Consider the following 22,354-nt stretch of genomic DNA (forward strand, 5'->3'; position numbering starts at 1 on the left):
ATACAAGTGCTGATAGGTTTCCAATTTCATTTGGAATATTTCCTGTCAATCCATTTAAACATATAAATCTTAAAATATTAAATGTTCAATTAGTAAAAAATAATCTAATTAATGAGAAGTACCAAAAAATTTAAAGTTGATAATTAAGTACTGATAGGTTTCCAATTTCATTTGGAATATTTCCTGTCAATCCATTTAAACATATAAATCTTAAAATATTAAATGTTCAATTAGTAAAAAATAATCTAATTAATGAGAAGTACCAAAAAATTTAAAGTTGATAATTAAGTACTGATAGGTTTCCAATTTCATTTGGAATATTTCCTGTTAATCCATTTAGACATATAGATTTTAAAATATCAAGTGTTAAATTAACTCAAAATAGATCTAATGAAAGAGAAGAAGTACCTACTTATTTGAATTCGATAATTAAGTACCCATGGAGTTACTGTCACATGATGTATTTCTAATAAATGTTTGGAAGATGGCATACATTTTGAAAAACTTTGTGAGCAACAGTTTAAAATGCCTAGGTGGTAAGTTGAAGTTCATTTTGATTTCCATCAACGTTAAAATCTTCGTTGTATATGAAAATTTTAAATTTAGAATCCTGATATAAATCATTTTCATGAAACTAAATAAACAAATCAAAAAAGATTTAATAAGTGTTCTAAAAGGTGCATTTATGCACAAAGCTGGCCCTATCACCTAGCCACATACTACACTTTTGTATGCTTAGCCCGTTTCGGCTAGCAACACTCCGAAGCTTAACATTGATGTCTTGTCACATTTTATTCTTTTTAGAACATTAAATTTAATATATATAATTTTGTAGATCTAGTTGGGAACCAGTGAAATTATTGGGCCACAAATCTAGATATACGAGCCATAATAGGTTTCAAATTTCATTTGGAATATCTTTTGTCAATCCATTTAAACATATTGAATTTAAAACATTAAATGTTAAATTAACACAAAATAAATCTAATGAAAGAAGAGAAGTGATAACTAATTTGAATTTGATAATGATGTACCTATGAAGTTATTTGTTACGTGATGTATTTTTAATAATTATTTGGAAACTACATACATGTTGAAAAACATTTGTCAAAAAGTGTAAAATGCGTATGTCGTAACCTAAATTTCATTAAGATTTTCCATCAACATTAAAATCTTTGTTATGTATGAGAATTTTAAATTTAGAGTTTTTTTTTTAAATTTGTCAGGACTAAATAAACAAGTTGAAATATATTTAATTAGTGTTCTAAAAGGTTGTCCATGCATGAATCTGGACCTTGACACCTAGCAACAATTTATGTTTTTAATGCCTAGCACATATAGGCTTGTAAAACCTCAAAGCTTAATTTACACATTTTAGAAAATTGAAATTAATAAATAAAATAAGTTTAGGAGATCTAGTTACGTACCATTGAAACCGTTGACCCCCAAATCCAGACATACAAGTGCTGATAGGTTTCCAATTTCATTTGGAATATTTCCTGTCAATCCATTTAAACATATAAATCTTAAAATATTAAATGTTCAATTAGTAAAAAATAATCTAATTAATGAGAAGTACCAAAAAATTTAAAGTTGATAATTAAGTATTGATAGGTTTCCAATTTCATTTGGAATATTTCCTGTCAATCCATTTAAACATATATATTTTTAAATATCAAATGTTAAATGAACACAAAGTAGAACTAATGAAATAGAAGAAGCACAAACTAATTTGATTTCGATGTGAAGAACCTTTGAATTTGTTGTTACATGATGTATTCCTAATAATTATTTGGAAGATACCANCAATTGAAAATTAAAATAATATTAAAATAAGAAAGTGCATTTTTACTTCTTCTTTTTTAACGCTTATACCTTATCTAAACTCGTCTAGCCCATAAATTGGTTCCACTCAACGTCATGTATTAAACTTTTTAGAACATTGTTAAATACTGTACTCAACCACTCAACATTTATCGACATTCAATAGTTGACCCGTGAAGTATATTTAAGATGTATGTGTTAGAGTTTACTATTACTGGTATAAAGGGTGATTTACAACAAATATTTGGGTGAAAAAGACACGCATGGTTGTTGGGTGTAGAGTGAGAAATATAGGATGAGATAGGGCTGAACAAAGAAACTTAATACCCTAAAATTAAATTGAAATCACGTTTTTGAAATCCTTGGTTTGGGCACGCGTTAATCCATCGACAATTTGGTTTTAAACCGAACCAACTGACTTTCAAAATGGTTTGATTTATCTACATCTTAATTTCCGAATCAAATCACTCAATTGTTAATTCACATTTTAACTATGTTTTTAGAGTTTATTATTGATTGCTAGGATGAGTTAATGGACTACTTATATGGTAGTTTTGAAGATTTCACCAATGAAACTTTCGACATATTACTCTGATAAAAACTGAATGTAAATAAATACAAGATTGTCCCCTTAAATTGCTAAAGACGTGTTAGCTATTCAAATATTCACAATTCTTTTTGAATTTGCATTTCCTATTAGTAATCAAATTCTTGATTCAGTTGGGAGTTTGTTGGGTGCACATACCGATGATACTATGATTTATCTTAAAATTTAGTTGTAAAATAACGAGAAATTATAGTGATTAGTCAATATTTGAATAAAGTAAAAGTATTGGATAATTCACAAACAGAGAAATTTTATATTAATATTTATGATTTAACTTTTATATATATTTCTTCTTCATATTCTTTAAATTATGGTTTTAAATTGAACTAAAAAAAAATTATTTGGATTTGTTTGGTTTAAAAATTGAAGTTGTTTGATTTGGTTTGAAAAAATTCCAAATCTTTGCAAGTGAATTTGATTTGAAATTTTATCACAGATCATTCAAATCGAAATATATTCACTCCTAAGATGAGAATAGGGATATTCGATTTGAAGAGATAATACCAAATTTGTAATATGTAGATATGGTGCTTATTGTTTCATTGTTAGATAGCCTTACATTTGGGAGGCACGAGAGCAAGCTCTAATAATTAGAGAGATAAAGTGATGTTTATTGGATCCTTGATATGTGATCTCGTCGTAATGAGTCAGAAGACAAAAGTTGTCAATCCTAGTTGTCCGAGGCATGTGATCACCCACAACAAACTGAACAAAAAAAAAAAAAAAGTCACCATATATCATAAAAGCAAGATGAAAAAGTTGATTAGAAGCCTATTTGAGCAGTCTTTTCCCCCAAAATGCATTTTGAAATAAAAATTTGATGGATAACATATAATTAAAAAAAAAAGAAATTTTTTTAATTCGCGTGTAATATTATTATATTGATGAATGTATGGTTGAAAATAATAAAAAGAAAAATATATTTGAAAATAATTGGACCAAACAAGGGCTAAACACCAAACAAGGGCTAAATATATGTGTTGCAAGTTGCCAAGATATCAAACATACAGAGTATCTCTTTATCGAGTATATTTTGGCCGTTAAGGGACAAATTTCATATCAAATAAAAATAAAAATATAAACCAGCATATAAAGATTTGAACCACTCCCTTTAATAAGGTTGATCATTTAAAATGAAATCACAAGTCTTAACATAATATCAAAGTCCATTACATTCCAACTGGTATTTCGATCTGATAAAGGCTTTAAAAACAAGTAGACGAATTTCAAAATTGGTTTGATCAAATGAGCCATCTGTTCAGAGGCATGTTAAGGGATAAATATCGCATTGAATAAAGGTGAAAATATGGATAACATATAAATATTCGAATTATTCCGTTTAATCACGTTAACCTTTTAAGATGGAATCACAAGTCTCAACATGGCTAATGTTGTATTAGTAAAAGATGCCATTGATAGAATATGTATACCACCTCAAAAATCATTCGTGAAGTACCACTTCAGGAATAAGTGGTATCATGTCAAAAAAAGGTGCCCTAACGCCTCCAAGAGATGTGTGAGAGCGAGGTAGGTTGGAGTGTGGACTTTATTTTACTTAGTTGGCTGCTTGATCTACTACTCGAGATGAGACGTAACAACTCTAATAGAATGTTATGTTTATTTGTTAAAATTTCAATTACACATAAAAGATGAATAAGGACACATCTATTATAATAGTTGAGTCCATTTGCATTGGAACCCTCTTTGCCCAATCTTATCATGCTTTGTCCTCGCTCAATAATTTTCATCGATTCGTCTACTTTAAACTTACTAATTACTATATATGTTTCAATCCTCCCAATCTCATTTGTTCCAAACACAGTCCCATATCTACTAGGTTCGACAATGGGCACGACGACATTAGTTGTTGTTTTTTTTTGCACTTTTCTCTCTTTTATTATCTACTCAATTTTTCTTAGTTTTCCCTTTTGCTTCCATCTAACTTCCAATTTATTTATTAGAAATCAAAACGAAAAGATTGTGCCCCAAATTTTTAGAATGCTACCCTTAAATATGGATCACCTATCTTTTCTTTTGAACCGGCATTGTTTTTTCGTATGCCTTAACGCGTAAATTAGAAATAAAGGTCTTGTAAGTGTCCTTTTTTTATTTAAAAAAAAAAAAAAACTAAGGTAAGAAAATGATAATCCAATTCCACGAGTCACGATCACGCGCATTACTAATGGGTAACGCGATGCACCTAAGCCGATATGATTCAAAGTGGCGCACCATACGCTGTTTCTAGATTAGGGTTTCTCCTCTCTCGCTCAATACACCTAAAACATAGAGGGCAAATCTTTTGGTAAGATCCCTAAGACCGATCTAGAAATTTCCTTGCTTTCCTCGATTTTTATGAAGATTTTGAGATTGTTCTGTGTACGCACTTAGAATTAGAAATAAATTGCCGAATAGGGAAACCCTAAGCTTAATTCTAGGTTTTCAGTAAAATGGACGAAAATGAAGCTGGCGAGCAGTTTCATCGGAACGAAGCCATATCCGCTGTAGCTGACGAGGGTTTCCTCGCCGAAGAGGAAGATGACTATGAAGATCTGTATAACGATGTTAATGTTGGTGAGAACTTCCTTCAGTCGATTAGGAAGAACGAGGATAATCTAGGTCAGAGAAATGAGCAAGTGCCGGAGAACAAGGCCGAGCCGACTCCTCCGCCGCGTCAAGCACCGCAGCCGGTAGTGGAGAGTCGGGGTGGGGCTGTACAAGACGAGGGAGAATCAACGAGGGATTCTGTTAGAGTAGAGGCGCATCAGAATTTGGGGTTTAGGGGGAATAATAGTATTAACGATATTGGGGCTGGTAGAGGTTTGGGGGTGACAGGTGGAAGTGGATTGGGGATTCCAGGTGCTGTGGGGTTTAGGGTTGAACTAAAGCAGTCATCGAATAAACCAGCTGAGTTCGAAGAGCAGACCGTGAATAACAGTGCTGCAAATAGTCAACAAATGGTTCAGCATCAGCAGCCACGTGCAGCCAATATAGGAGTTGCAGCAAGCCCTGTAAATGTTGGAATCGGGGGGAATGTGACTGGGACTGGAGGATACATACCTGGAAGTGGTGTTGGCAGCGGGACTACTGCTGCTGGTGGTGGTGGTGGTGGTGGTGGAGGAACAATTCTTTTTGTTGGTGATTTGCATTGGTGGACAACTGATTCTGAGCTGGAGGAGGAGCTAAGCAAGTATGGGCCAGTAAAGGAAGTGAAATTTTTTGATGAGAAGGCTAGTGGGAAGTCAAAAGGTTACTGTCAGGTAGAATTTTTCAACCCCGATAGTGCCACTGCATGTAAGGAAGGAATGAATGGGCATTTGTTTAATGGACGGCCATGTGTAGTTGCATATGCCTCACCATATAGTGTCAAGAGAATGGGTGAAGCTCAGTTGAATAGAAACCAAAATGCGGCCCAGCCAGCTGTTAATCAACCACGAAGAGGGCCTGGAGGAACTGGAGATGTGCCAGGTAAACCTAGCGGCGGCGGTGGAGGCGGAGGCAACATGGCTATAGGTGGGAACTATCAAGGCAGTGGTGATGGTCACAGAGGTTTTGGGAGAGGGAATTGGGGTAGAGGTAATGGTCAAGGAGGTATGGGGAATAGGGGGCCTATGGGTCCAATGAGAAACAGGGGTGGTGGAATAGGTGGTCGTGGTTTAATGGGTAACGGTAATGGATTTGCGCAGGGGATTGGTGCCACTCCTCCATTATTACATCCTCAAACCATGATGGGTCAGGGATTCGATCCTGCTTTTGGAGGGCCCATGGGGAGAATGGGTAGTTATGGAGGATTTCCTGGTGCGCCTGCCCCACCCTTTTCTGGAATGTTATCTTCATTTGGACCTGTTGGAAGTGTTGGTTTGCCTGGTGTTGCTCCCCATGTGAATCCGGCATTTTTTGGGAGAGGGATGCCCATGAATGGTATGGGTATGATGCCTGCTCCTGGATTTGAGGGGCCTCATATGGGCACATGGTCGGATCCTAATATGGCTGGATGGACAGGCGACGAGCATGGTGGGAGAGCAGGAGAGTCTAGTTATGGAGAAGAAGCTGCATCTGACCATCAGTATGGAGAAGGGAGCCATGATAAAGGGCCTTGGGCAAATGATACTAAAGAGAAGGACAGAGGCTCAGAAAGGGATTGGTCTGGATCTTCAGATAGGAGGTATCGAGATGATAGAGAACCAGGCTATGACAGAGATATGCCTCGAGAAAAAGATACGGGGCATGATCGTGAGTGGTCGGAAAGGAGGCATCGCGATGGAAGTGTTGGTGTACGAGACAGGGAGAGGGACCGCGACCGGGACCGGAATCCTGGTCATTCTCGAGACCGCGAGCGTGAACGTGGGAGGGACCGTGATCATCAACGGGATGACAGAGATGTATATGCTGATCATCATAGGTACAGGGACCGTGAGCCAGAATATGATGATGAATGGGACAGGGTAAGATCGTCCAGGACTCACAGCAAATCGAGACTATCACATGAGGAAGATCGTAGGTCAAGATCAAGGGATGCCGATTATGGGAAGAGGCGACGCCTAACTTCTGAGTAATCAGGTGTTCACTGCATCTCTCAGCATTGTAGTTCAGAAAGAAACTGGAAACTGATTAGGTACTAGGTAAACTATGGGTTAGCCATGATCATTTAGACTCTTTAAATAGCTTCTTTCTTGGTTGCCTCGCTTCAGTGGACGCTGAACAGTCATGCACTTCAATACATTCTATGGCTTCTATGTTGTGAAATCTGTGATGGCTTCTTCTGAAAGATTATGGGTTTTCTCAGCACATGAATAAAGTGAGCTGTTTAATTACACGAATCTCTTTTACATTTTGCACACGATAATTGAACTCTTTGGCAGATAGCTTTTGTTTTTCATGTCTACCTCGATATAATAGGAAGATCTTCTGTTTTGTAACTCCTTTGAGGAAGAGCCATAGCTTTGCACAATCACACAGTGACATGTACCTTCAAGCAACAGAAATTATGGATTTCATTTCTGCCCATGTTTGTTATTGTAATTTTCATTGACTCTAGTTGTCCCCACAATCCCCGACCCTACCCCTTCTGAAAATTCAATGAAAACTGAATCCCACTGTGTGGCCAAAACCAAAATTTGACACATCCACAATCCCCAACCTTACCCTTCTGAAAATTCAATGAAAACTGAATCTCACTGTCTGGCCAAAACCAAAATGTGAGATTTTCGCGTGAACATTATTTTCAAAGTTTAAAATTTTGCACCTGTGTTAGAGCCTTACCATTGGCAAATATGTGTATCACTCATGTCCTTCCTTTTTGGTCGTATCTGTAAGTTGGTGATTGCACATCACTATTATTTATGTAATTGGTTAATTATAGTCGTGAAGTCTTTATTGAGTCTTTACAATGCAGTTCTTATCCGTGTGGCAGTTCGGAGATTGTTACGCTGCACTAAATAAAAAACTTCTGATCTTGTTAAGTAAATTGTATTGGAAATATCATGCGCTCTTCGTCCTCTCGGTGTTTCATGCATATTTGTGGGTTAAACGGGAAGGGAATTAAAATTTTAGCCCGAACTTAGTAGTAACACGCCCCTTGTGGAACTTACTCAAAACTAGGAGGTATCCTTTTGCCTAAAGTTAGCTGCCCCATGATTAATTATTCTATCATTGTTATGATAGGTCACGGGTACTGAGACATGTGTTGGGTTTTGATTGTGAATTAGTACCTTTTTTATTTAGTAAATGTAATGGTTGTGCACTTTGATAGGATTTAGTGATCTCCCCTTTCATTTGCACTCTAGAAGCTAATAAAAACATTCAATGCATAGATCAATCCATAGCTGCCGCTTCCCCTACTGTAAAGGCCTTGGAAGAGAAGCATGTTTAGTTGAAGTAATATTAGGAGGGGAAGTGGAAATGACAAGTTATCCTGGTAAGTAACAGAAGAGGGTGTGACAGAAAAGTAGAGCTTCNGAAGTAATATTAGGAGGGGAAGTGGAAATGACAAGTTATCCTGGTAAGTAACAGAAGAGGGTGTGACAGAAAAGTAGAGCTTCAGAATTGAAGTGGCTAGACCAAATAATACTAAGTTAACCTCAATTAATATATATAATTGGAAAACCAGGGCACGACAGAAAGGTAAAAAGAAAAAAGTTAAATGCTTCAATTTCTTCTCTCCGCCTTTTCCACTTCACCAACTCCTCCTTCCACCAAACAAGGTTGTGGAAAGTACACTAGTAAAATTGTGTGCATGCATTGTGTAGCAGAAACAAGGGTATGAAATTACAAATGACAAGTTAGAGGGAAAATACTTCCTTACATACATGTACACATTTTTAAGTATGCATTTACATACACTGATACACACTTTTCACTTGGGGGAGTATACATCTCCCTCCCTCCCCCTTTTCCCTTGCTATCGTCTTTCAATGAACCGAAGACAACCCAAAGGAAAGGATAAGATCTAAACTAAGACGGAATGACATGATATCAAATTTGACAAGATCATGGTGTGATTGAAGCACAATTTCTTCTTGCAATGCCGTAGTTTGATGGATGAGGTTTTTCATTAGGGATTCTTTTGTTTATTCTTCCTCATATCCCCACCACCACCAACACCACCACCACCACCACCACCAAAACCAGAAAATGGCAAAAATGCTATTGAGAAGATTTAGACTAAATGAAGTACACTACTTGTGAACCATTATATTTCAAGGCACAAGTGATAACTTATTACTATTTTACAAATAATTGATATCATTTTCTCTTTTAATTGTTAGATGGAAGCCTATGATTCTGGAGCTGTTCTACTGGAAGTCTGTATGGATGGGCATAAAGCTTTAGTTTGGAAGATGATATGACATGGTGACACCTCTTAGCCAGGATAGTGCTGCTCGTCGTCGAACCTTTTTAAGTATTCGAACATTTCATTTATCTTTTTGTTTAATGTCGCTTTAACAATCTAATGTTGTGGATGATGATTATGGCTTGAAACGCTGAAGTGTTGAGATCTGGTGAATAATTTAGAATGTTGCTATTTGAATGTGATGTATTAGGATTGAAGACAGGATGATAAACATGTGCCCCCTTTTCTGTTTTTTATTTTTTGTAACTTTACCCCCTTTTTTCTTAGGTTTATCGTGTTAATCATGCCATTTATGTGAAGATTATGTAGAATGTAGCTATACAATCAAGGGGATTATTGAACCCAAGAATTGTATGTTTCTAATTGTATATATTACAAAGAAATCAATTTTTATTTTTATTTTTTATTTAGTTTCGTGCATGAAATTGTTCTCTTAATGCTGTCTATCATTAGTAGATGGGTCCCTTGTTTCGTTGTTCAGTGTCTTAAAACGTATTACGCCATCGGACGATGAATTAGGGGAATCGTTTTCACGGAACAACTTACGATTCTCTACTTAATTCTTTTTATAATTTGGCTTTTCCTTAATGATACCTTGAATGTTTTGAAGGCATGCAGACCTTGAATCGTGGAGTTGGGTTTGAACCCACAAAATGCCGTATGCAGTAATAGTAGTATTGAAATCGACTAGCTGGCCTAGTCCCTTCCAGCCCATGTGACGGTTCGGCTCTGGTTTTTGTTGGGGAACTATTTTTCAAATGCGTTGAGCTACTCCTTCAAAAGGATACTCCTGGCCTGAGAAATGAACTGCTTTAATTGATTAAATTGGATTGAAACGAATATTTTCATTTATGAAATACTCGAAGTCTAATGGGTGATTTCTGTTCTTGAAATATTCAGATTGAGTCACCAGATGTCCACTAGGTAGGTGCATTTTGATTCGAACCAAAAATTACAATAAATCGAATTTGCAAAATACTTGAAAGTTCAGAGAATGATTTCAGTTCTTGAAAAATCCAGAACCATGCCCCCATGAAAAATCGACTTTTCGATTCGTGGACTGTCGCAATGGTCAACCACAAGCTCGATCAGGCTTTTCAATTTTATTTTTTAAAATATTTCCAGTATCTGTGCATGGTTCAAGCCTTCGAATCTTCCATTGGCTAATTCGAGAAATTTAGTTGCAGTATGTGCCAAGTTTGGGAATTTTATTGTAACTATTTGTTTGGTCCAGCTATAGTAGACAGTCATACAAAAATGAAAATACCTTTCATCCGAATTATGATTATGTTTCCATTATTTATTCATTCAGTTTGACTTGTGAAGAATCTTCGTTCAGAAGAAAATGCTGATACTATTATGCATGTATTGGAAATGAAAAGGCTTTTTACATGTGGACGTAATCGTTCTATTGTATCGTTAAATCAAAATTTTACTCGTGGACTTGCAAAATTATCGAGCGCTCTTTCTTTACCGACTGGTTTTAGAAGTAAATACTATTCATCATGCTTATAAGTTGTAACAAGTCATTAAATCCATGTTTAATTTTGTTATAAAATAAATTTTTAATAAATTTTTATAGAAGTTGATAAAATGTACAGTCGAAAATTTGATAAAGTTTTAAATCCCATAAAACATGTGATTGAAAATAAATTTTGCAAGAAACGAATTTTAAGGGCCAAAGAGGGACTAAAACATGAATATTATAGAGGTATTGTACATAAATATTAAGTCGTTCAATTTAATTGAAAAGACTAGTTAAACTTGTTCAATCAAATCAAGTTTAAAGTAGATTTTACTATAAAGTTCACTTAAAAATGAACCCTCAACCCTCAACTCGTTTGAGGGGAAGAATCTTTAGTGGGGGTGGATGATGCAACAGCCTAATGCCTCTAAAGAATCTTTAGTGGGGTGGATGGCACGACGGCCTAATGCTAAGGCGCCACACACTCTGATAGGGTGGTCGCACCGTCATGTGGTGCAACCGCTCTATTGAAGATTCTTTCCGTTTGAAAGTTTTATGCGGTATGTATTCCACTTGAATAATCAAATTTCTAGGAAAAATGAGCAATAAATATCTGATTTTAGCACGGGATTTTATTCTTTAACTAAACTAAATTAATCATCACAACTTTTTAGTTTCTTATACACTAAGAATGTTGCAAGAATGAAAATAAAACTTTTGAGTAAGAACTTTAAATCACTTTTCTCTTTCATTAAAATAAAAGGAAAGTTATTAAGGGGGGCAGAAAGAAAAAGAGAGAAACCATAAGGTTGGCACACGTTTTATTTTATTTTATAAACCACAACAAGTATTAAATATCCATACCGACCATCTTATTTTGTAAAATTAAGCGACGAAATTAAAAAGAAATGAAAATTGATGAGTGATGACGAAAGAAATGAAGAATGGTCCACGTAAGCCACGATGACAATTCTGATTGGGTAAATAGAAATCCATTCGCAGCCACACACGTACCAGATTCGAAACCAATGATCCAGATTACTCCACTCACGATCGATCGTGAGATGGAAAACTCGTCCCTGAGTTATCGATAAACATGCGGCCCAAATTCATCCACGTGTACTATAAGATCGCATTATTGCAACACTTGATCCAACGGATCTGGCAGTGTCGCCACGCTGAAATCCTCTTCACTCTCTCTCAAAAAATTTCTTTTGAATTTACGATTTTTCCGAATTTGCTGGATTTTTCACTTCGAGCATTTAATTTTCGTAGCTATTTGGGTAGTTTACAGTTTGATTTTTCAAGTAATTATTTTTAGGGCTTTTTTATGGTTTTATTAGTTTCTTGATTGTCCACGGTTGAAACTTCGTCATATCTGGTACTCTGAAGTGATTATAGTAAAAACTTGTGTCTAGTAATTTTGATTTTAGAAGTGAAATTACTTCTTCAAGTTTTTTCGCTGATTTTTCCTTTTTTTTTTCTTTTATTACTGTTGGATGTTTCTAGTATTTCCTGCGTTTTTTCTGTATTGTTTTTGGTTTTTTGTATTTTTTTGCCTTTTAGGAATGGTAGAGTATATAAAATCAGTATATAGCCAAAGCTTTTGAGCTTCATCCTTTCTGGTATCAAACGCTGTGGATGATCAATACGAATCTTACGATTTTGAGTTCAAAGCAGTTTTGACATCTTACTAATACCAAAAGTCTAAATTCCAATTTTCACTATCGCGTGAATTATTGAAAGAAAAAATGGCGGATTCTGATAATGAATCGGGAGGACAGAGAGATCATAACTCGCATAACGAGACCTCCCCAAGAGAGCAGGACAGGCTTCTCCCAATCGCTAACGTAAGCAGAATCATGAAGAAGGCACTACCGGCGAACGCCAAGATATCGAAAGATGCGAAAGAAACAGTGCAAGAGTGTGTATCGGAGTTCATCAGCTTCATCACCGGAGAGGCGTCGGATAAGTGCCAGAGGGAGAAAAGGAAGACGATCAACGGCGATGATTTACTCTGGGCCATGACCACTTTAGGATTCGAGGATTACGTCGAGCCGTTGAAGATTTACTTGCAGAGGTTTCGTGATATGGAGGGGGAGAAGAGTGCAATGGCCGGAAGAGGGGAGAAGGACAGCGGCGGAGGCGGCTCCGGTGGTGGGAATGGCAGTGTGGTAAATATGGGGACTCCCGGGGGTGGTTATGAAGGGATGTATACGATGATGGGGCATCAGATGCAGGGACGAGTGTACGGGTACAATCAGATGGGTGGAAATGGGTCTGGCAAAGTTGGGTCAGGATACCATATCGGATCCGGGTCTTCGGCTGCCAGTGGAAGACCAAGGTAGCTTGATTTGCCTTCTATTGATAATGACGTGACATTAGTATATGTTGAATTATCAAATACAGTATTCGTGTTGATATATGTGTATATGTGAGTTTGGTTTAGTCATTGATTCCTGTCATGGATTTTGGCCTTGTGGGTCAAATCTCATCTTCATGCTTTTAGTGTTAATAACTTGGACTGATAGTTTTTCTGCCTAATTGGGTCGGCTCAAAACTTGTACCTCAACATTCGGCTCAATACTCTCATGGCATCTCAAACTATTGTAATTGCATTCCATGTATATAGGTTCAAAGTGATTGAAGGAATGTAACGAGTAATTTTGTTAAAATGCTTTTGTACTAGTTGACTTTTAAGTGAAATTGATGGTTGTTAACATGAATTTTGGATACTAATATATTTATAGTATTTCGTGTCTAATAATAGTTTTTATTACATGGATTCTTCGAAAATTGATGTAGGATTGATTAACGATATTGCTATTGTTTTTCATTGGAATCGTTGAATTGAACACCTTTTGATAGTTAGCCAATAAAGAACTTAGGTTGTCTTGTGCGATTTGCCTCGTAAAGGGAGAAACCAATAATAAAAGTGGTGAGATGATTTTGTTCTAGTTCTTGCACATGCGTTGCTTGGCTAATGTAAGATATTAATGGAAAGGTGAAGAACAATGAAAAATGGTAGTGGGAGCACTTTTAGAATTGTGATATTGGATGATTGAAAGGAGACAAGGGCAGGACCACCACTTCAACCGCTTCAAGTGATAAGACTTTAGCCCTCTTGGTCCAAGATTACCAAAGACTTTCATTGACCCCTTTTGCTTATTTGAATTTTGGTCTTTAATAGTATTTTAAAAGGATTTTAGCAGGAAAAAATAATCTTTGATATCATAACAATTCCCAACTGGACACGATCGAGCACGTTTTTTCTCCTCCGTGTAAAAGCAGAATTGAAATCGCCAACCACAAACTTTTAGCTATTTGCCATTCTTCGTAGAGGAAGCTGTTTTTTATTTGATAGAAACTTCGATTCCCTACTGCGTCGAAAAATGAATTGACCTATCTCTTCCCGCTAAAGCTTTTTCAACCAATCAAATCAAGACGATCTAATTCCTGTCCTTAAGTATTAGTTGCAGTAATGGTTAGAGTGGGAAATTAGCTTATTAAACTTTCTTTCCTCATTTTAGATCGAATATCTTATCCATTAAAATCAACACGTTATATCCCATTGACTATGTAGTAATATCTAGTCAAATTTTGCATTACAATTTTTTCTTCTTCTTTTTCTTTTAATTACAAACCCAATTTGTTAATTGTTCATGTTTCGCCAACGATAAGCACTCTCGATTTTACATTCTTTATGAACCCTAACAAGTTACACATAATAGAGCGGTACCAAATGAATATCTTATCCCATTAAAAATCAACACATTATCCCCCTATTTAGTGAAGATTAAAATCATATTTTTAATAAATTTTAATAAAAATTGACCTTATTAATGTTATTTATAATCAGCTATTGTAGTAGTCATCCTCATGTTAACTTATTTGAGAAGACAAAATTACAAAATTAGCACCTCAAATAATATGCTGCCATATAAGGAAAATTCCGGCAATCACTAACTATTTATATATTTTCAAAAATCCTCAAGTACTGTCCACTTATCTACCATTATTTTTTATCTATTAGTAATTTAAATAGAACATAAACGTAAACCAATAAACGAGGAGAGAATTTTGAATCTTTGATACATGCTAAATATTAAATAGAAGAAGAGCACCATTTTAGATTCGTATAAAGGCACTCAAAATTTCACGACCGGCCATTAAGAACCATATAAATTGGTTGGGGGAAAGCAATTGATGTTAAGGACCAAGCTGTTCAAAATCAAACAGAAAACCTTATTCGAATAGCAAAAGTCAGCGGCGATACCAAAGGAAGGTGCAAAATCTATCAACTATTCAAGGATCAGTACACTGAAGAAAAAAAGGAAATTTCTACAACTTTATGCACGTGTACAAGCTGAAGCATTTAGTTCTAAGAAATCCTATTGAACAATAATCTTTCGGTTAATAACACTAACAACAAATTACAGCTAGCTTAACTTGGAGATGTGGGTATAAAACATGTGAATATTTTGAACTACAGAGTAGCAGAACCAACATAAATTAAGACGATGGAGTTGCATTTCTGACCTTACGCTTCATACTTTGTGTTTTCTTAGATTGTCAGGCCTCTACACCTTCATCCTCTTCGTCCTCTTGTTCTTCGGCTAGTTTTTTTAGCTCGCCCTGAATCATGAGCTTTATTGATGATTTTCTTGGAGTCAGATCCACGTTGAATCGCTCGGCTGAAAAGTTAGAGAGTTCTCAGAAATTTAACCCGTGTGAAATACTAAGAAATAACTAGAAACTTTCAGATTCTGTTGCTGCACTAACTGCAATTCTGCCAAAAACTTTCGTTCCTCGACTGTAATGTACATAGCAGCACAATGGCACAAAATATGTCAAATTGGTGCCATGATCATTAAAAAACACACTACAATTTCCAAGAAACGTTAAAGAATCTAACATCCTACAATTTTGTCTATAACCCCCCATACTAAACAAAAAGAAATCGAAAAGGTACATGGTTGTACAAGGGGATTCTTAGCTATTGTATGGCTTGAAAGAATGTAAAAATAAAAATTGAAAGCTTACCGAGTTGCTTTAGAATATCATTGAAGGTGGCCTGCAAAAAATACAGTACATATCGAATGTGAGAAGCAGAGCGAAAAGAATTGGTAAATGAAGAATTCACTTGAATGACACAAATATGTCATGCAAATAAGTTGATCCCATTTTCCACCACTTAACTGGACTGAAAACAAGACCACATGGTCAACCACAAACAATATAAGATTGAAGTTTAGAAGTTCAAATTTCTTTTTGATGATCTCGAGAAAGCAAAAGCAGCACTGCTTATAAATTCTCTAAAAGATAGCCAACACTAAGCAATATTTAAGGATGCAAATAACAGCATAATTTACCAAAGTGAAGGTCTTAGGTTTAGAAAGTGGTAGGATGGCTCGTTTAACCAACTATATGACATTCATCAACTAGCCCAAATCTAAAGTATAAGGAGTTCAAAAGAAAAATTATATCGTCCTCTCCCACTTCTCCCGCCTAAACACAGTAGAGGGAAGGATATCAAAACATTTCACAGTGGAACAGAGAACGTCAGATCCTCACCGTATTGAAGTTCACCTCTTTGAGAATCTCACATATTGAATTCTTAAGTTCTTCGTCACTTGGCTTTATTTTGTCCTCCTTGGACTTGCCTTTACCTTTCACAATTTTTTTCCCTTCATTTAGACAGAAACAAGAAAACTTTAGAGAATGGATTCTCATAAATAGGCCCCTCACAGAAGGTTTGAACCATAAGACAGTTTAGGATGTCCAGATTTGGAATGGTGATAATTAAACTATCAAGTCCAAAGAGTTTCATCAAAGGAAAATAAACGACAATTCTCACCAGTTGTCTCCTTTGATGCAGATTTCTTTAGAGTTGATGACCTCTCCTTAACTGCTTCATTATTCTTCTTACGGGAAGACTTCTTTGCACTCGTATAATTATCGGATTTTGAATGACTTGATGGTGATTTTGCAGGTGCTTTATTAGGCAGAGGAGTAGCCTTCTTAGAGATTGTAACTTTCTTAGTTTTGGCTTTTTTGCCAGATCCCTTCTTTGCTGGAGATTTTGCTGAACCTTGCTTTTCCTTTCCTTTGTCCTCATCAGGCTCATCTTTGGATGCACTTTCCTTCTCACTTTCACTTTCACCTTCATCAGACATCTCGCTTTCTGATCTTTCAGGAACACCATTAACAGTTTTCTCTTCATGTGCTTCATCTTTCACTTCTTCTGTTTCATCATCACATTCAGGCATGCTCTTTTTCTCCCCACCTTTTTTAGATGCAGCCTCATTTCTCTTTTGACTCTGAACATACCCCAGAAATAAAGATTAATAACACGGGTAATATTATCTATACTTTCATACATCTTCCACAGTGTTAGTAGTTGTGATTTCTTTAATTGATCAATGAACTTCCATTTACGAAGAATATATTTGTCAATGATAAGCGTGCATGTTTTTCATTTATTTATTGATTTCCGAGGAGAGAAAAAAAGAAAAGGGGGTGAGGAGGGGGAAGAGAGAGTTCAAATAAGAAAAGCGATAAAAATTACAAACAAAAGGGCGAAGTTGTAATTAAACAAAAGCCAAAATATCCAGAGAGAGATAGCCTCCATGATTTATAGCTTCTATCCATATAAAATGGAGGATTCACTTGGCATCATTTCCCCCTTTCTAATTTTATTTTGATCTATTTCTGGGTCGGGGGACAGGCTCTGAATCCCAATTATGCTGAATTTATTCTCCCTGTAAGCATGTAAATGGAAACATCTACATGCAGTATTCCAAACTACAAAGTAAAGTGGAAAATTTAGAAGAAGAATAGTTTTCTAGAACCAAATAGCACCCCATTCATCTTAAATTGAATATCTTGTCTAACTTTTGCTGTGACATTTCCTGTTGCATAATTTATTATCAATTAATTAACTTACAAACCACATCCTACTGTCATGGCATGTTCTACCTCACTCGTTCCAGTTCAACAAAATGGAGCACATGCTTCAAGTTGGCAACTCACCCCATGCAAAAGGATAAACTACATTCAATCTCTACATATACACACAGTAAAGCACTGAAATAAGAGTCAAGAACTGGGTGAAATTTGAACTTATTTTCTTATATGATTGAATAGTATAAAGATTATAATGTTCTAATTTGAGATATTAATTCCAACCTTATCTGCTAAAATTTGTCAGCTCCAATTAACAATAAAGGGAATACCTTGGCAGAACCTTTTGAAGATACATTCCCAGATGTTGATACATAGCTTTTGCTGACCATCTTCCTCTTCTTGTCCTTGCCCAACTGGTCAGTGTACATGAGATATGTAAATATACAAAAATCCAAGTGAAAAGGCAAAACAAGAAAGGCTGGACTTCGTGTTGAACCTGTTCTTTTTCAGCAAGCAACTCAGTGGTGGTTGCATGAGGATCCATCAAAAAATCTATCAACTTCGCAATTATGTCTTCCTGGATGCATGATGAACGATAAATTGAATTTTAATCTTGGAGACGAAAGAATGCAGGAGAGATGTGGTACATCTCGTGACTACTATAAATTGACATCACCGCTCAAGGTAATGTTAAAAAATTATCTAGAACACACATGCAGTGTATCCCATAACAAGAAAGCATAGATCAAGAAAAGTGAAGTAAGTGGAGAGGTCAAGCCATGGAAAAAAGTGAGAATGCAACGTAGAATTTCCAGGTTAATGTGAAGCAGAGAGATCTACATACCTTCCTTGTAGTAGACTTGGAAATTGATATATCGAGAACATCACAGATTTCCACCAATTTCTCTTTGACGCATTTGTCAAGTTTTTCTTTTAGTTTCCTCATTTGCTTTTCCTAACACATGCACATTGAAAATGCTGAGCAATGCTTTGAATAAGTTCTAAATAAATCTTGTACAATCACTGGATAACTTAATAAAAGCCTCTTCTTTACCTCGTCATCATGCCACACAAATCCAGAGAATCTAGATATGTTGTTCTTGACTTCAGCTGCCTGCAGAATATGATAGAAGTATAAGCATGAGTCAACCATCAGAAGTTACCAACAAAAGCATGAAATGGACCCAAATACAGCATATCAACATCTTATAGCAGCAGAAAAGCACAATAGGATCACCAAATTTACTTTAAATACCGAAGTATATTGGCAGGAATCCGCGAAAGGTGGGTGAACATTGTTGCTAACTGTTGAATATTAGAAAATAATAAATTAGGATAAAGTTAGACATTATTCAATAGAATAAGATCAGGTTGTTCCATTTTTTATGCACTAGATAGTTTGTTTTTATTCTGGAGAAGATTAAGGAATTAATCTCTTCTATATATTGTCGTAATCTATGTATCATCAATAAGAAAGATGGGAATATTATCTCTCTAAAACGACATGGTATCAGAGCCAGCTTTCTCGTTCCACATATCACGATGGTGAAGACATCGATGATGAGGACGACGATGACCGGAACTACTTCTAAAGCTACATCAGAAGCAACTCGACCTGGAGTCAAGGCTGCAACATACAGTGTGGAAAACCCCTCTGTCAACTCGTTGCAGATTATTGTTTATAAATTGAAAGGTAAAAACTATCTGGAATGGGCTCAGTCAGTGAAGCTGGTTATCGGTAGTAGAGGGAAACTCCGTTATGTGAAGCAACCAGCAGCAGATGATCCACACCACAGAACGCGGAGATCTGAGAACTCTTTGGTGATAGCTTGGCTTCTCGACTCGATCAAATCCACGATTGCGAAGTGAAATCCCTTTTTGCCAATAGCCAAGGATGTGTGGGACTCAGTACACGAAACCTACTTGGATTTGGAGAACTCATCCCAAATCTTTGAACTGAAATCGAAGCTGTGGAGATCAAGACAGGGTGATCATGAAGTTACTTTATTTTACAATTAAATTGTAACTTTATAGCAGTAATTAGATCAATGCTATGACGATGAGTGGAGAACTCAAGGGATTGTGCTAGGCATATAAAGCAGGAAGAAAACAATCGTGTTTATGTCTTTCTAGCAGGATTAAATCGCAGCTTCGATGAAGTACGAGGAAGAATTCTCAGTTGAAAACCACTCTCATCCATCCATGAGGTCTTTTCTGAAGTAAGACGTGAGGAATCCAGGTGGAAAGTTATGCTCAGCAACCTAGAACCCACAATCAGCACTGAACCATAAAGTTCAGCTCTTGTTTCTCAACACCCTAACCTTGAAGGGGATCAAAAGAAAAAGCCATATTGCGATCACTGCAAAAACCATGGCGCACAAAAAAGAAAAAGAAAAAAAAGCTGGAAAATTCATGGGAAGTCACTCAATCACAAGAAAAAATTGGGAAATGATGGTCAGGCTTTTCAAGTAGCATCTGAAGATTCTCAAGACACTCACATCAACTCAAATATGGTCCTATTCACAAAAGAACAGTTAGAGCACTTGTACAAACTTTTACAATCTCCACGATTCCCCATAAATCCTTCATGTTCTTTAGCTCAACAAGGTAATTACTTGTTTGCTGCCCAATCTAGTATCCTACCTAATAAATCTTGTTTTTAGATTATTGATTCTAGTGCTACCGACCATATGACCGACAATTCAAAATTATTCTCAGCTTATAGTCCACGTGCAGGAAACAAAAAGGTTAAAATTACTGATGGTTCTCTTTCCCCCATTGCTGGAACTGGTTCTATTCAGGTTTCATCTTCTTTAACACAACATAATGTTCTAAATGTCCCTAACCTATCTTGTAATCTGCTGTCTATAAGCAAAGCTTACTCAGAATCTCAATTGTCAAGCTAATTTTTATCCATCTCAGTGTGAGTTTCAGGACATAACCTCGGGGAGGATGATTGGCAGAACCAAAGAATGTATTGTCTTTATCTCGTCGAAGATGCTATGGGAGGATGATTGGCAGTGCCAAAGAATTTATTGTCTTTATCTCGTCGAAGATGGATCCAAATTGAGTAGGCAAATTGATGCGGACATCCATTTATTATTTATTTTCTATTTGGACTATTAGTTATATTTTATTTGGACTATTGTTTATGTTTTCGTTAGTGGGCTTGTTTAGTAGATTTGGCCCAAGCCCTTCTCTTTAGGGTTTATGTTGTGCTATTTATTTCTGTTTTGTTTCTCATTTGAGACAGTTGATGATGAATGAAATATTTTTGGTGGCTTGCAGCCGTTTTCTCCCTCCCCTCTCGTCCCCTGGTTTCTTCTCATCTTCTTCCTTCTCTCTGTTTCTCCTCCCCGTTCCTTCTTCTTTCTTTCTTATTCATCCTACATCAAATTTGGTATCAGAGTCGAACCATNCAGTCAACCATATACATAATCCAATTTGCCGCCTTCTTCAACACATTCTACAGATTTCTATCACCGACACCCACCCACTCAGATGCCTCTATCCCTGGCGTTTCTATCTTCCACCAACTTCATTGATCAAGCAGTTTACTGTCTCTACTACCAAGCAACCCATTCAGTTACACAGAGGTTTCTATTTCAGCATCTGTCCAATTTCAGTGAAGCCAACAATTTAGAATATGTAATGACCGTGAGTTCAGGAGCTGGAGACATTTGACACAGGCAAATCAGAGGCCCAATCGTTAGCAATTCAGGCAACTAGACTACAGGAAGTTGCTATCTCCTAATTCTCATTGGTTTATACTGCTGTTTTATTTTAAAAGTGCATCACTTAGATTCTTTGTGTTGCTGTTACTATCACAACTTTGGCCTCAAACTTCACTTGACTGGAATCACTCATTGAATTGGCTTGCCATTGTTGCCCCATTTATCTCACTGAATTGATGTGCCATTATTACCTCTTTTATCTACCTGATTGGAAATCTTGACAATACCATTTGATCTTAACAAACATTGGACCTTTGCTTTATTATTTACAAGCATCAGCACTATTAACTTGCATTTTTGGAAGGGAAGAAAAGAGAGAGAGAATTTCAAATTGATGTTTTAATCGTTGGTCCTTGATGCATATTGGTCTCTCTATTGCATTTTATTTAGGTAGTATTGCTTTGCATGTAGTTACATATTGGTCATCTTGTCACTTCTAGCTCTAGTACCTTAAACATGAAACCCTCACAATTCGATGCACTCACCCAACAAATAGCGGCTATTCAAATTCAAATGACCGCTACTCTTGAAGAGAGTAAGGCCCTATCTGTTAGTTCAAAAAATTTTAAACACATCCCTCATTCGATTGATGTTAATAATTTTAAGGTGTCCCATAATAGACAATATCGTCGACAAGGTAATCAAAAATACTTTCAACCAGATTGTAAGGATAGGGATAGGAATAGGAATCAGATTCGTGAGCGAGAACGAGATAATTTTGAAATTCTTACTCAATGGAATGCCCTTAAACAAGGAAATCAATTAGTGACTGAGTATATCGCGCAATTTGAGGAATTTCGAATCAAATGTCATTTAATTGAGGATGAGAGCACCACTTTGAGTAGGTTTAGCCAAGGTCTGAGAGATGATCTTAAGCGTGAGCTTTTCCTTCGAGGTGTCACTACTCTTGATCACGCTTACTCTTTAGCTCGAGATTATGAGTTGATTATTAGTACTCCATATGAAAA

At 36.2% G+C, this 22,354-nt stretch overlaps 3 protein-coding genes across 9 annotated transcripts in view; 2 read left to right on the forward strand and 1 right to left on the reverse strand.

Moving 5' to 3' along the window:
* Positions 1–4,599: 4,599 nt before the first annotated feature.
* On the forward strand, positions 4,600–9,627 carry LOC111374180 (cleavage and polyadenylation specificity factor subunit CG7185). 4 transcript variants are annotated; one of them, XR_002699085.1, is made up of 2 exons: positions 4,600–7,050; positions 9,196–9,574. XR_002699085.1 is itself a non-coding variant. In XM_022996810.1 (2 exons), the coding sequence occupies exon 1, from the start codon at positions 4,879–4,881 to the stop codon at positions 6,982–6,984; it is 2,106 nt and encodes a 701-aa protein (XP_022852578.1). In that variant the 5' UTR covers positions 4,603–4,878; the 3' UTR covers positions 6,985–6,988; positions 9,196–9,574. The 4 variants fall into 4 exon arrangements, 1 of the variants encoding a protein (XP_022852578.1); XR_002699084.1 differs by having other exon boundaries at positions 4,601–7,226; positions 9,196–9,627; XR_002699086.1 differs by having other exon boundaries at positions 4,601–7,043.
* A 2,264-nt stretch (positions 9,628–11,891) lies between these two features.
* LOC111374181 (nuclear transcription factor Y subunit B-3-like) lies at positions 11,892–13,466 on the forward strand. The gene has a single exon (XM_022996811.1). The coding sequence runs from the start codon at positions 12,498–12,500 to the stop codon at positions 13,092–13,094; it is 597 nt and encodes a 198-aa protein (XP_022852579.1). The 5' UTR covers positions 11,892–12,497; the 3' UTR covers positions 13,095–13,466.
* Positions 13,467–15,017: 1,551 nt separating this feature from the next.
* The window catches only part of LOC111374182, a 17,821-nt gene continuing 10,484 nt past the window's right edge, over positions 15,018–22,354 (reverse strand). For all 4 annotated transcript variants that reach the window (XM_022996814.1, XM_022996815.1, XM_022996813.1 and 1 more), the window contains 8 exons: positions 18,707–18,766; positions 18,497–18,607; positions 18,149–18,229; positions 17,982–18,065; positions 16,604–17,066; positions 16,321–16,433; positions 15,790–15,820; positions 15,018–15,440 (listed from right to left, as the gene is read on the reverse strand). In XM_022996814.1, the coding sequence (XP_022852582.1) occupies positions 15,319–15,440; positions 15,790–15,820; positions 16,321–16,433; positions 16,604–17,066; positions 17,982–18,065; positions 18,149–18,229; positions 18,497–18,607; positions 18,707–18,766 (1,065 nt within the window). In that variant the 3' untranslated portion in view covers positions 15,018–15,318. The remainder of the gene's footprint in view (positions 15,441–15,789; positions 15,821–16,320; positions 16,434–16,603; positions 17,067–17,981; positions 18,066–18,148; positions 18,230–18,496; positions 18,608–18,706; positions 18,767–22,354) is intronic.

Source organism: Olea europaea, unplaced genomic scaffold (assembly GCF_002742605.1).
Source record: "Olea europaea var. sylvestris unplaced genomic scaffold, O_europaea_v1 scaffold1216, whole genome shotgun sequence".
Taxonomy (NCBI): Eukaryota; Viridiplantae; Streptophyta; class Magnoliopsida; order Lamiales; family Oleaceae; genus Olea; species Olea europaea.

Excerpts from the sequence above, each read along its gene's own strand:
- LOC111374180 (XM_022996810.1), top strand. The coding sequence starts at position 4,879 with ATGGACGAAAATGAAGCTGGCGAGCAGTTTCATCGGAACGAAGCCATA.
- LOC111374181 (XM_022996811.1), top strand. The coding sequence starts at position 12,498 with ATGGCGGATTCTGATAATGAATCGGGAGGACAGAGAGATCATAACTCG.